The 14,778-nt window shown below is 38.9% G+C and overlaps 1 protein-coding gene across 1 annotated transcript in view; it reads left to right on the top strand.

Annotated features, from left to right (window-relative positions):
- The first annotated feature begins 3,914 nt into the window (after positions 1-3,914).
- The window catches only part of MEP1B (meprin A subunit beta), a 31,307-nt gene continuing 20,443 nt past the window's right edge, over positions 3,915-14,778 (top strand). The window contains exons 1-6 of the mRNA XM_087736321.1: positions 3,915-3,977; positions 8,768-8,786; positions 8,972-9,022; positions 9,126-9,169; positions 10,199-10,271; positions 11,342-11,459. Coding sequence (XP_087592447.1) covers positions 3,915-3,977; positions 8,768-8,786; positions 8,972-9,022; positions 9,126-9,169; positions 10,199-10,271; positions 11,342-11,459 — 368 coding nt within the window. The remainder of the gene's footprint in view (positions 3,978-8,767; positions 8,787-8,971; positions 9,023-9,125; positions 9,170-10,198; positions 10,272-11,341; positions 11,460-14,778) is intronic.

The following is a 14,778-nucleotide window of genomic DNA, read 5'->3' as shown; positions in this document are numbered from 1 at the left end:
CATATCGCTTGCAGTTGACATTGAGACTCATGATCAGTCAGGTTCCACCCAAATGTCAACAAGCAACCATGAATCACAGTTGTTCACTGAGCAGTATACCGATTGCAGCATTATCAAAGCATCTGTGCTGAAATACAGAAGATCAACAGAACTATTCAAATACAAAACTACCTACCAAAAGTGCTAGAAAATTTCTGTCTGTATAGAGCTATTTTAAATTGTTTTTATGGTTGTCTATAGTTAGCTGACATTGCACATTGAAATTAAGTTCCTTTGGCTTCTAAAAGGAGCATTCTTGCTCTCCTCTACTTCACTCATTTTTTCCAGTCTCTCTGCCCCCATTACTGTCTCTTCCCGGATTATTATCCGCAGGCGTAGCTTTATGAAGAAGAATAAAGCAGGTGTTGCTTCCCACCTGCACTGGGCAATGCCTGATGAACGTTCCTTGTTCTGCAGCAAGACGGGGATGAGCACTGCAGTATTATGGTTACCTGTGCTGCACTAGTGCCCACCGGCACTGGTGCTACTGGGCAGACGCAAAGAGACTGTGCCTGTCCAAGGGTGCCTGTGCCTGTCTGGTGCCAGCGAAGTGAACCCAGCAGGAGGTGCAAGTGGTCACTGCAACAGATTTGCAGTGAGCTCCACATCGAGTTCTGATGTCTTTCCTTTTCATTGCTTCTACTAGCAGCATGGGAGCATGTGGGTCTATGGGGAAAGAAATGTAATTGTCTGGCAAAAGCTCAGATTTTGCAGGTGTCTCTTATAGTTACTCAGGGCTCATTAGATAGCTTAGCACCCATAAAAGTTGTGAAACATGTTCAAGGCAAAGAATTGCAAGAAAGGAAAAAGCAATCAACCAGCTAAAGACCTGCTCCTTCTGCTTTGTGTTTAATGTTCTTACTTTTCCTCAAATACAGAGACTGTAGTCAGGACACTGATGGACTCTACCTGCAGATCAAAATGGTAATGGAAATAACATCCTCGAATTCCACAGGTCCCTGACTGTATCAAGAAAGGATGTGCGTTACTTTTGGCTGTTACATGCCAAGTAACTGTAGAACAAGGACAAGATCTAAGACTGCCGTTCTTTTTGTACATCTGAAAAGGCACACCATCCAAATAAGTTGCACTATCCTTTATTAATTCACCTCCAGTAGTACTCAGTTATTTCTTACTGTGAGCCTTGGTCTTAGAAGTATGATATGACCATACTGCTTTTCATCTTCAAAGAAAAATGCAAGGAGTCATGTAGCAAAACCCTTAAAGAAAATAAGGGCTAAGTATATTGCCTGAACATAGATAGTAAGTCAGTGATAAAGCAAGATGTTTGCCGTTGTAGATAATGTGGTCATGAAAATAGATAAGCTCTGTAGAAAAGATCTTCCATGATTCGATAGGAAAAAAACTTCCTTAAGACTGCCCATCTATTTATTACATTCTCCTCAACTTGTATTAAAAAATCCATTTAGCTACTTCATGGGTGACACTGAAATTTACACCAAGAACTTCTGCCTTAAAAGTCCTGACATTCTATTGTTCATATATTGTTTAATTTTCTGTTGCGTCTTGTTTTATTACACCAGATGACTGGCTGAGGTGTCAAAACTCTGAGTTTAATTAATTAAAAAGCAGTGTAAACCGGAGGAAAAACATGTATAGGGACTGTATTTTACAGTGCAGGGTTAGCATATAATTCTGATGCCTTCTCTGTTGGAGTTGGCATACAGTGACACCAAACACCTTCTAGTGTTTTCTTTGGGTAACTCACTTTTTAGCCAGTCCCGAGAGCAGCAATGGTCATGACACAGAGGTTCATACAGCCCTTCTTTGTGACAGGAAAATCATCCTCCTATCTCCTACTGTGAAGAGGTTGGTGTGAGGTCGCAGTGCTGGTTGATGTGTCTTAGAAGTGGGGATGTGGGAACAGAGAGCAGATTGTCTTGATTGTTGGCATGTAAAAGGGACCAAAGAAGTGGAAAAACAGGCTTTTAGGCTTTCTTCCAACATCAAGTAGTAAGACCAAAAAATGTGCTATTTCTTTTGAGTTCATCATATTCCACCATCTCAAGAAAACATTTGCAAAGTACTGTAATCAAACAATAATGGGTGCAGCTACACTAGTCTTTTAGTTTTGATCAGGAGTGTATTTTTTAAGCAAGTATCATCATCATTCCCACTTACCATGCTTTAGTTCACATCACAGAGCAGTTTTGGAGTGTCTAAATTTAATTCCTTTGGTTTGAAACTAAACCAGAATATGTTCTTTAGATCCCTGCCTAATGCAGTCCAGTTGTCACCACTGACATCCAGTCCTTGGGATCAAATCAGAGCCAGTCTGAAGTAAAACCCTTCGAGACGTGTACAGCATAGCTGGCAGGTTCCTAGCACCAAATGTTTCAAGGTACAGATCTGTTTCAGTTGGTTTGAAGCGCTTGTTGCTGTGGATGTAGCCAATCTAGCCTAGAGAGCCTCCAAAAGGAGAACTACCGTCATCTCCCAGCAGCTGAAGATGACAGCATGCAGAATTCAAGGGCTGCTGAACTTGCAGAAGAAATCTTGACAAAAGAGCTTTTCAATCTTCCAGACATCACTGATTTGAGAACAATTGACACCATCGTTATTGGTGGGTTGAGAATGCCAATACTTATTGTTACTTTTGTTGAAAAAAATAGCATTATAAGAACATTATAAGAACAACAATATCCACAACTGCTACTTCTCAATGGATCGGCAATGAAATAAGCAGCTAGAAATTGCTCAGGTGTCCTCATTACTTAGGATCAACCTGTTCTTTCTTATCAGCTCTGACACTTGAAGTAGTATGAGAAATGTTATTAATTTTTATATAATCATTTGGGACTCTGTATTTACAATACAAAATCTAAATGTCCTTTTTAGTTTTTATGACATTCTAACCAGGTAGTTGGTCTGGGAAAGTGAAATGTTAGCCAAGTCTGATCATACAATTACCACGAGTGCCTTCAGTTTAAGTGTAAGAAGAAACTGGCAATTTCAGTGGTCTCTGGCAGCTGGTAAGTAAAAGAGATGACTGAAGTTGGAAGAAACTAAAACTCCAAAGAGTAACAGACAATGGTGATAGTACAATGGTACTGACATTTAAAAAATGTTTTTGTATGGAATTTTTAAATAGTCCAGAAGAAGACCATTATATGATTTTCTGACAAATACATAATTTCACATTCATCAACAATAGAAATGGCATTGCTTTTTCTAAAAGCAAGATACTGAAATTATGTTGCTGACAGATTTTTTTTAGGCACACTCATTTCCCATTTTCACTTTCTGTCAAAAAAACCCATATTTATTAATATATTAATGTCTTAGCTGCCAAGAGTCTTGCTAGCTTTCAGTTGTTCAAAAGGTTTTAGTGCCAGCTCTGTTCACTCAGTTACAGGATGGTTGAGGTGGGAAGGCACCTCAGAGATCCCCTAGTCCAATCCCCCTGCTTGCGGCAGGGTTACCTGCGGCAGGTTGCTCAGGGCTCTATCTGGTTGGGTTTTGACTGTGTCCAAGGATGGAGACTCCACAACTTCTCTGGGCAATTTGTTCTAGTGCTTAAAAACTCTTAGAATAAAAAAAGTTTTCTTACGTTTAAATGGAATTTCCTGTATTTCAGTGTGTCTGTTTCCTCTATATTTCCATTTTCTTGTGTCCATTTCACCCTGTATGTCAATTTGTGTCCAATACTTTTTCTCACAGCAATGCTTAAAAATAGTCAAAGTATATGTTAGTTATCGTAATATAGTAATGATGGACTTTGCCTACTGGACAAGAAAAAGGCAGGTAAGTTAATCGCTGGTGAAAGGACAAAGGTTTTACTTTATGATATTTACTTCCTTAAATACCAAGTTGGTCTGAAATTCTGTCCATGCAACTGCTGACTGGATAAGAACATGGACTGGTTTTCTCGGCCTGTGCTCCTAACTTGGCTTCTTCTTCAGGTGGTCTGGAGTCAGGTAAGAAAACAAAGAATGAATGTTGTTTATATGATCGAGTAACCAATGCAGCTTAAGATGAGTTTGAGAGGAAAAGACTTAAATAAGTTGCTTTTGCAAAATAAGAATTCTATTGTCATCTGCATGGAAGACAGAGAAAGATTTCTGTTTCCTCGGGGTCTTAGTGCTGCTATTTTTAATAGGTCTGGTTATACATGGGAAGACCTTATCTTACATTCCCCATCTAAGCAAAATATCCACTAGTATTCGAAGTAATGTTACCAGAACAGCAAGTCTGGTGTTAGAATCAAGATAAGTATTAAAATTTATTTTGCTACTCCATATTTGAATGGAAATATGATTTTTTTTGCTGTAACACAATATATTTGATATTGAAATTGATGCCTTTTTAGCCACTGGGTACACTGGTAAATGACTGTTTTCTGTTCCTCCAATCCAGCTGAACAATTTAGTGCCAAAAAAGTAACAGTTCAGATTTTGTATTTCCTGTCTTTTGTAGTGAAATGTGGCATTTTGCTCATCTTGTGATAATTTAATGCAGAGGCCAGGAATTTTGGTGATACACAAGATAATTAGTTTGGAGAACAAAAACCAATAGGTTGTTGAAAGTTCATTTCGGCTGTTCATAGCTTCAGGGTAATCTACAGAGCAAGGTATTACTTATTGTGACATTACTTAAGTGGAATAACATTATCTATTTTACATTATGCAACTTAACTGTCTGAATCTAGCTCTAATACCTCACTGTGGCAGTCGTATCCTCTTCCTCTCCACCAACACATGCTCATATATCTCCCTAAGTCAAGACCTCAGCCTCATGTCCCCAAGTTTCCCATAGACCTCCTGTATCCCCCGCTACCACAGCATCACAATTCCCTTGTATTTCTGCTGCCCATCATGACTACCTGTTCCTCTGTTCCCAACCTTTTAGAAACTCAAGTCTCAGCCTTGTTTAGATTCCTCTACAGGGTTTGGTAAAGCATGTAGTAGGTGATGCAGACTGCTACTGACATCTACAAGCTTTTACACATTGAACTGACTCGTTAACAGCCAGCTTCTGTGTGAGAGAGGGGCTTCTGATCACCAGGGCTAATTCTTTCATTTCCATGTGCCTTATGGCCAGAAACAGCTTCTTCTGTATTTCTGGATGCCAATACTCAAAGTTATATAGTCTGGAGAAAACACTGATAAATTAGGGCGTCTCATCTAAACTGGTTGACTATACTGCATCTGAAGTTCATGGTGAGACAGGGAAATTTTCATTGGCTGATTTATCACATCCTTGAATAGATGTCCAAGCTAGGTGAGGTGGATCATCTTCTGGAGATGCCATCACAGTGCCATACCTATTTTAGTGGCAGATGAGTTATGTATGCAATTACTCATTTGTTTCTCCACTGATTACTGCGTGAGTCTACTTGCCTAGTTTTTATGTGACTAAAAAAGGTGAGAAGTTTCCCACCCATTCAATATGCACTTGAACTATTTGCCAGTTAAATGTGTTCAAAAGCCATGGTTTGACCAACCTTTAATGTAACTTAATTCACACAAACCATGTTGTTTGCCACAGTTAGGGACTAATATTATAAACATTCAGAAATTTTTTTGTGTGTAGATTTAAAAGTAGCATTGGTTAGACTAAATTAGATTCCTCTTTGGTACACCACAGGTAGTATAACCTTCCTCTGCACATGACTGTGAACTGTGAATCTGTTGTTTATTTTCAAAAATTTCAGAGACTAGAAATGCATCATACAGGTCTTAGTTGTCAGGCTGGTATTGCGGTGGAAGCCATTGCTACTGAGACAAATAATATTTGTACACAAAGATACTCCTTTTGAAACTGAGTATTTTACTGTTGACATTCACAGGACTAAAGACCTAGTTCTGTTGAGAAGGAAGTGGAAAAGAGTGATGAAAGGGATTCCTTCAGCATAAAACATTCAGTGACAATTTTCAGACACTAAGGACCAGCCTGGATTTCAGTCAATTGCTGAATTTCATATTCTTCAGTCATGGATTCACATTTTGGTTTATGAACCAAAAGTACTGGTGGACCTAGCTACATTGATTTCAGTTTGCTAGATTTTGCTGCTGATAGAGGAGCTTTTCCATGAGCTAGCCAGTTTTCATCTTTAGCACAGTTATGCTTTCTGATTAGTTGATATGGGTATATTGTAGTTTATAATTATTGAAACTGTAGAAACATTTTACTCTCCATTAACGGTTACAAGAGGATTCAACATATACAGGTATGATTCTTCTCCTCCATCAGCAATCTTTAACAGAAAAGACAATAATGTAATTTTAATTTTTGAATATTGCAAGCTTTACTTGTTGTTTTTTTCTTCCACGTTAGGTAGAAATCTGTGAGAGTGGGAGTTTAAAAGCAAATGAAGTCTTCAAAATGTGTGTTACGCACTTTGCCCTTGTACTTTCAGCTTGTTTTACAGGCTGCACTTTCATTTCAAAACTTGAATACGTGGACTGGATACTGTCTTATGCATATCCAGTGATAATGAAATGTAATGAGAGGATATATGTTCAATAAAACGTCAGAATGTAAGATGAGTCTATTGACATTGCAGATTTATGGATGATTTGTTTGAAAAATATATTTTGGTTTGTTAAACTGTATCTGTATACAGTTACATGCTTATTCCTTTTTTCTGAAGTCCCCATCCTTATTTCTCATGCATCAATGTAAACCTGAATAATACCAGTTAACTCAGTGAAATGTGAGATCAAAATCAATCCTTCAGCATTTGCATCTGCCCAAGTCTGGTAACAGTTTTTCTATGGACTCAGTCACATTTCCACAATGACACTGGGTTTTTAAGAGTCGGGTATCTTAAAATCTACCAAATTTTGAAACAACCTAAAACTGTGAAGTACTGAAACAAGGCTGTTTCAAGAGAAATTGGGTCAGGAAACAGATTCTACTCAATGTTTTTTGTAACCAACACTTCAATGTCAAAAGCCTGCCTTTAGACTGGGCAAGGACATATGTGTGTGGTAGTTTTCATTAAGGAAATTAAGAAGCAGCAGCAGAAGTTGATTATAAACTTTGCCTGGTTATACAACATTTAGATATTAAGCATTTGATTATGCCAGGTCATACCAATTAGGAATTATCTCTCTTCAACCTATAAATTACAGCCTCTACGTGGTTTTCCCCACTTAGGCAATCAGAATAAATGATGAAAATCTGACAAAAACTGTGGAGCAACAGTTTGAATTAATTTTAGTTCAGGTGAATCAAAATGTTAAAATGAGATTTCAGGCTTTTGCATTTACAATATTTTTTTCTGCCATTTGCTGAAGTTTTCACAAGACAGTCATTTCAGATTGAAGATGAATCTTTCATTAAAAAGCTAAAATAGGACATTCTGACAATTTCAAAACTTCCTTTCTGAACCTTTTCCAAAGAAAGAAATTTCATTGGAGTTATTTTTTTTCTGCATTTGGTTAAAGTTTTTATATGAATCCCATCAGTTTTAGGGCCCACAGTTATGTTTGCCCTCAAAATTGTTCCCATCATTATGTGCTGAAAGTCAGGTCTAGAAGAGCATGTGCATTTGAATCTCTCTTGAATATTCAGGCCATACTATTTTCTTATCCATCAGGCAGGTGGTAGAAATTACCAAAATTAATATTCTTGTAGACTGCATGGACTTGATTTTTGCCATTTTTCAACATTCTGATTTTGTACTGTTCATTGCTTCTAATAGAGGTTGCAGATGCTTATCATACTGGAAAAATAAGTCATACATGCAAAACTGCATGTACAAGAGAGAACAAATTATTAATATGGAGAAAGAAAAGCAGTTGGGAGGGGAACTATAGTAAAAATAAAAGTAAAAATCTCACCCTGCTTTGCAGAATTGCTGTTATATCTCACCATTTCCTATATCTGTAAACTATATTGTCAGAGCTTAGAATTTAAGGGTGTTTTTTACCTTCAGTTGGTGAACTCCTTGTCAAACATACAAATACAAGGCTCCTGATGAGAAACAGAAAAACTCACTCAGCATCAATTTGTTAGAAAGGCTGTTCATGATTTTACCTACTGCATGAGAAATAGTTGCATAGTGTTATGTCAAGTATGTTCAAACCAGTCCAAAATGAAGTGTCTAGTCCAATAAAAGAACATAAATTATATTCTATGGGCATGTTATGGCAAGGAAATGTGTGCTATGTATATTTTTTCGGTCTTGCTCCAACATGGAACTTGGATTTTGCACATTGCAGAAACAGCCTGTTAGTTGGTATTGCTGAGGTAAACCAAGCCCAGCTAAGGCACTGAACTGGAGCTGAGGTGACCTAGACTCTATGTCTTGTCCTTCAAAGACTTGAGGCATGATGCTGGACCACTCATTCCCCCCCATCTTCAGCTTTACAAGGGAAGGTTAAGCATAGCTCCCATAGCACCTGACTTGTAGCAATACTTGATTTCATAGAAATAATTGGCTCTTCTCATTTGTGAAAGGCCATTCAGCACTGCCTGAGTGGCGAGAGAAAAACGGTTGTGAAAACTTTACAGAAGCAGTACTGGGTGACTTATTTGTTGGGCAACCTGAAGTAGGGAGGACACAAAGCTAACACATAAGCAAATAAACATTTCCAGTCAAATGAGAAAGCAGTGGGTCCAGTCAATCCAATACAAAGCCACGCACTAAGTGCTGTCAGTTGAGCTTAAATCGCGTCTCTAATACTGTTGAGAGAGTAACGCGAGCTGCATTTCATTATGTGCCTTTCTAATAATATCTTTTTTTCTTCCCCCTCCTCAGCCTGCTCTGGAGACAACTGGTGAGTTCTGTTTAGAGATCTATTTGTATGCATGGGAGGCAGTCAACAAAAACAGCTGCTCATAAACATCACTAGGACAGACACAGATTTATAATTACTGTTATTGTTATTGCATTAATTTTCACACTTCATAAAGATAACAGCAAGAGCTAATGTCCTACCTCACTTGTCTTTTTATTTTTCAGAAATAGATGTAGATGGAGGAATTGATCAAGACATCTTTGACATCAATGAAGGTTTTTTAAAATTCAGTTTCTCTTTTTTTTTTTTTTTGTGATTTTCATTATGGTAGCCACAGATCAATACAATAACTGAATGTTAATCTCTTCTTCCCTTTAGCTTTAGGACTAGACCTTTTTGAGGGAGACATCAAACTTGACGGGGTGAGTTCAAACATAAAATATAAAACCAGAAATATGTCATTGACTTATGTAATGTAAAGTGTCGCTGGCATGGAAATGATTGATGTGTCCTGTTCCTACTAACAATAAATGCTGTTTATGTAACAATAAACTGAAGAAGTTTGGGGATGGATTTCTGCAATATGTCATAGACAATGAAGGAGTTGGGAACATTTGCAGAAACATTATCCAGAATAAGGTCGGTTTAGCCATTAGATCAATATTATTAGCTTCTTATTACCTTTACTGTGTTTTTTATATTTGAACTTTTAAGAGATTCAGCAGCACTAATCATCATCCGGACAGGTTTATATAAAAGATTCATCATTTATCTGCACAATATTCATTATAAGCCAATTAAATTTAGAGACCAGTACTGCAAAACCTTCATCATATAAGTAGATTCACTAAAACCAATGGAAAATTAGGTCTGTAATACCACATTTTAAAGCATCTCTCCAGTATCCCTATCCGATCCATCAAAAAAAAATATTTACACAGCAAGTTACATCCTAAAGAGACCTAGAAGAAACCCCAAAAGTGTTTTATACTCCTGAAAGTCAATGGTGCTTTACTGTCCCTTTTGGTGACCTGTTTTGGCCTGAGCATATCAGTAGAAGCAAGGACAGCACTTGCTAAGGGCACAGGAGCAAACCCTCGCATTATGAAAAATTACAGAATTATTAATCTCTGTACAGTTATCAGGACTTCTTTAGATCTTAATGCTTCCCACAGGAGCTGAAGCTCTCCTCACACATCCATCAAAATCTCAGGTAATTTGTATGGAGAAAATGCTGCAGAAGTTGGAGACACTGGTAGAAGGGAGTGAAGGGATTTCAAACCCAAACCTTAGACTTCTGAGTGATCTTCCAAAGTTTTTGAGGCCTTTGATTTCCTATATGTCTTATATGGACTTGTAGGAGATGTGCTTTGCTTTAGCACTATTGTAGTCCCTGATCCTAAATCACTTTTTACTGAGGACTGCATACTTATTTTCTTTCTCAGATGCAGGAACGGAACTCCATCATTGGTGATAACTATCGGTGGCCCCAAGTTATTCCCTACGTTCTTGAAGATAGCCTGGGTACAGTATATGCCCTTGAGAATGTCTGTATGTCACGTTGATTGAAATGTTAAATACAGATTGGTAAAGATACTGTGGCATCCTTTCCTCTTTTGTAAGTCTTGAGCAGGCCATTTCCCACAGCAGGATTGGGCCTGGGTACGCACAAGCAGGGTATATCAGCTTGGTGTTGGTGCTGAGTCTCAGCAGACTGATTTGGTTTTAAAAGCATATGTCTGAGACATGAAACTAAGCAGAAGAAAAAAAGGATCTTCAGATCCTTTTAAAGCAGAAAAGCTTACCTGGCCATTTACATCATCTACAGCACCGATGGCAAATTGGCATTCTGGCAGGCAATGCAGTTTGCAATCGCACATCGCTGAGTCCCCTGTTGTGGGGCCAGGGACACACCATAGCTTGTCTCCATCCCTTTGAATCCACACGGCTGTGGCTCTGCATGGCAGAGGCAAGTGGTGAGATGGAGATTGAGTTCTTACTGTATACCACATGGGGAGATTGTGCCCTCACTACACAACATGGGGTTAGCTTTCTGGTACATGACACGAAAAAAAAAATCACCCACCCCCAGTTTAGATTTAGATCTAAACTGGGTTGAAAACACATAAATTACTTAGAGGAGATAGATAGATAACCCAGATATAATGTTAGCAGTTCAAGTGCTAGAGGAATTCTGTCAGAGATCTGTAGCCTGCAGTCTGCACTAGGTGAAATCTGATATCTTCCTTCCCTGTTCATTTAATACTTGCTCACATAAATCTCGGCAAAGTAAATGAATGAATTTACAAAATGAAGAACCACACACTATCATGCATTATATACTTATCATGTCATATTTTGTACAGAAGTACCAAAGAAAAATTACGTGGAAACAGAACAAGAGGAAGATACAATGTCACAATAGCCTAATTTATGGGTTTTAGGTCCTTACCCAGGTCTTAATCTAGCAAAAATCCTGCTTATTTTAATCAAAGATTGTTGGAGCAAGACCCGCCTTTAGGACTTGTTCCATACGGATAATAGTACAAACCTATTGGCTCACTATTGACAAGAACACATTGTTTGCTTTGCAGAAATGAATGCTAAGGGACTCATCCTCAAGGCATTTGAACAGTATCGACTGAAAACCTGTATTGACTTCAAACCTTGGGAAGGGGAGAAGAATTACATATCTGTCTTCAAAGGAAGTGGGTAAGAGGAGTAATGTAAAATAACTCTCCTCCTGTTTGGCTACAGGCTATTTTCATGGCCAGTATTCACTCTAAAACTCATATACCTGATTATAATTTTGTATTTTTGTTGTGTCTGTTTTTCCAGTCTTTTTTTAACTGGAAATTGTGATAGTTTCCGAAACAGGTATTACCTTGGTAGTAAGGAACAATTTCTTGCTGATACTTCTTTTTAAATACAAGAGGTAATCAAGTCCTTTCAGAGGTAATTTTCTGGGCATGGTAAAAGATATTAGAAACAAGCCAATTACTTTCTTGACCGATCTTTGAGTATATGGAGTGTCACTTTCAAATGGTCATTCTTAGTATACCTTAGTTTTCAGAAAAAAAAAATCCCAGTGGAAATATGGTAATTCTAACTGTGGGACAATGAATTTGTTTGACTAGAACAAACGGAATTGCATTTCAACAATGTCACACCAGCATTCAGATATAACAGCAATATTTTTAAATGCTGCACAGCACTGAGATATTGTAGAGACATTTCACTTTATTTACCTCTTTTGATGAATAGTTATGCTATTCCACCTTAGCTTTTGCAAAATAAGACTCCAGTAAAGAAGTCAAAATTGCCCCAGCTGCTTCCCTAAGACAGTCTCTGTCAAAACAGTGCAACAAGAACAAATATATTCTCCACTCTATGCTGAACCATTTCTCTGTTAGAAAAGGAGATCAGGGAAAGCTTGATAGCCTGGTGAGGAAATTTACTTTCAGAAAATCATTTCCCAATATGAGAATGCATTCATAAATGGGAAAGATTTTCTGATAATAGAAATGTTTCCCTTTCCCTTTGGCTTGTTCTGAGATATTTGTAGCAGATAATTGTTTCAAAATTTCTTCGGTCTCTGGCTCTTTGTATTTTCTATTCTTCATGCTGTGCACATGACATTGAAACTCAACCCTAAAAGATGTATAAGTGGAGACTTAGGGAGCAAGGCATATTCTTGTGCTAATGACTCTTCGGCTTTTTGAGCCAAATGCAAAACTCATGTAGCTAAATTTTTTAGTCCTTAATCACATAAAGTATGCATTGAATTTGCTAATAAATGTACCTGAAAAAACCCACAATATTTAGCCTATGGCAAGTAAGAGGCCTCTGCACAATGTTTCATTTATATGTCTATTAAAAATAGATGAGTCATGGTGATGAAGAAGGCAAGTCACTCTAGTTGGATAACGTATCTTGCCCTCACTGCCTGGTGTGTTTCTTGCCCTGAAATGTTTCTGTCATCTCAGCTGACACATTTGTAAAACAATTAACGCTCAGCAGCACTTTTTAGAAGATTGGAGCTAAATGGTGCAGTCTGCTGAAAATGGCTGTCCAGTTTCAGTGAGCTAGCTTGGGGCTGTATAAAGAAATTATTAGGACTGACCCTGCATTAACTGCCTTTCATTTCACTCCATTCCTCTCTTCCAATATAATGGGACAAAGTGAAACGTGGATAAACCAACCCATTTCCGCTCTGCTGTTCCTAGTTATCTTTTTTTAATCAGCTAGGACTCCTCTAATGGCGGACTAAACCCCTCAGTCCAGAGGGTACAGTGCAGACAGGAGCACAAAGTTCCTGGCAACACCAGCCGGATTCATAAAGTTTTATTGCACCAAGAAAAAGCTGAGAAATCATCTTTGCCTTTCTGATCTTGGCTTGCATCTATAAAACAGACAGAGGAAGGTGGGGGAACTTTGTGTCAAAAGGATTTGTAGTAGGCCATAAAGTCCTCGTCTGGATGATCCTTTTGAATTCAAATGAAGTCAGCCACAAAAGAAGCCAGCTGCCATTTTGTTGTGTTGACTGCCCTGTGTAAAAATATGTTTGTAGTCTCTGATATATACACACAGTGACATCAAACCCTGTGCAAAGAGCCCTCTCCCTGTCCACATTCTTTATCTACCATTCCCCAAGCCTTGGCTACTGCCTGTATTATGTTAACAGGTATACATTTGTAATGCTGAGTAGAGGTACATGTAAGGTTTTCTAGTGCACAGCCTTTCACCTCACCCCCTATTCAGGTCTATGGATCCGCAGCAGAGGTTAGACTGTGGATCTCTTTAAAGACCTTTTCATGACTCCAGCCTGTGTGCTAAGCAAAATACGTGAGGGATGCTTGTGAATTACAGAAATGCAGGAACATCAGATGTGGCAGGTGCCTGCAAAGCTCACAGAACAGTCCGGGAACCTGGAATGGATGTCCTATTTCTCCCTGCTTTTCTCAGGAAGGGCAGGTCTTATTCAGCAGGAAAACTTGTATGGTGTGGTAGAGTCAAATTGTTAGCAGACCAGGGGGGATCAACCCTGTCTCTAGTATTTCCACATGGGAAATCAGGTTTTCACGGAGCTCTCCTGGGAGGTCACCTTAGCTCTTTGCCACTGTGGCACATGGCAAAGGGAACCCATGCAGAAGTGGATTGATACAGATCCCTGGCCAACCAGCTTGGTGCTGGTAAGTCAAAGTCTTTGTGTGCTGATACTGGTGATCTGTGATACTATGGGAAGTTATTTACTAGCAGGACGTTAGTATAAAAATGTGCCTGAAATAAGTGCCAGCTGTTAAAGAATAGGATTTATAGATGGTATCATCACTACTGATGGCATGCATCTACCTACAGTCCATCTTCCAAAAAGAAGGCTGATGGGATTAGTCGGAGCAGGTACTTCCCTGTCCCTCTAGCCTCTAATAGAGCAACTAGCAATGCAGAAAGCATTGAACTGGTGGAGATACGGCTCTCACACGCTTGGGGAAGCTGGGACTTTCCCTCCATTTTCTTCCCTCCCAAAGACACTGCTAACATGGGGTTCCAGGTGCCCATTGCTCTGGAGTGCTCTGTCCCACGCACCTAGTTTTATTCTCAATGCTGGGCAACACAGACCAAGCATTTACTCCCTCTGTGGTTGCAGAATGATTGTGTTGTAGGCATTTGGCAGACTGAAGGCAAGGAGAAGCTGCGTCCCCTGGTAGTTGGATGCTAATTTTGCCAAGTGTCCTGGATGTGCCGTAGCCTGCTGTGCTCTGTGCAGCAGCTATGAAGCCAGAGGCAGCTGCTTTAGTATGAGGTGGACCCAGAACTGTGATGGACTTCTTAGACTTCTGCACAACCAGAAAAAACTGCGTAATCGATATGAGGCCTTGTTCAAGGGAAGCCCATGAAATCATGGATGCCACATGTGCTCCTTCCTAGGACTCATGCTGTGATTTTAATGAATAATCAATAGCCAAGGCCTGTGCTGCTTTGTGGAAAGAGAAATACTGGGGAATATGTTGCACTAATAAGTTACAGGGTT

The sequence above is a fragment of the Nipponia nippon genome, unplaced genomic scaffold (assembly GCF_047370975.1).
Source record: "Nipponia nippon isolate SJK-2023a ecotype South Korea unplaced genomic scaffold, ASM4737097v1 scaffold_1, whole genome shotgun sequence".
In the NCBI taxonomy this organism is placed as follows: Eukaryota; Metazoa; Chordata; class Aves; order Pelecaniformes; family Threskiornithidae; genus Nipponia; species Nipponia nippon.
The sequence above is the reverse complement of the archived record's forward strand: the minus strand, read 5'-3'. Positions and strand labels throughout refer to the sequence as shown.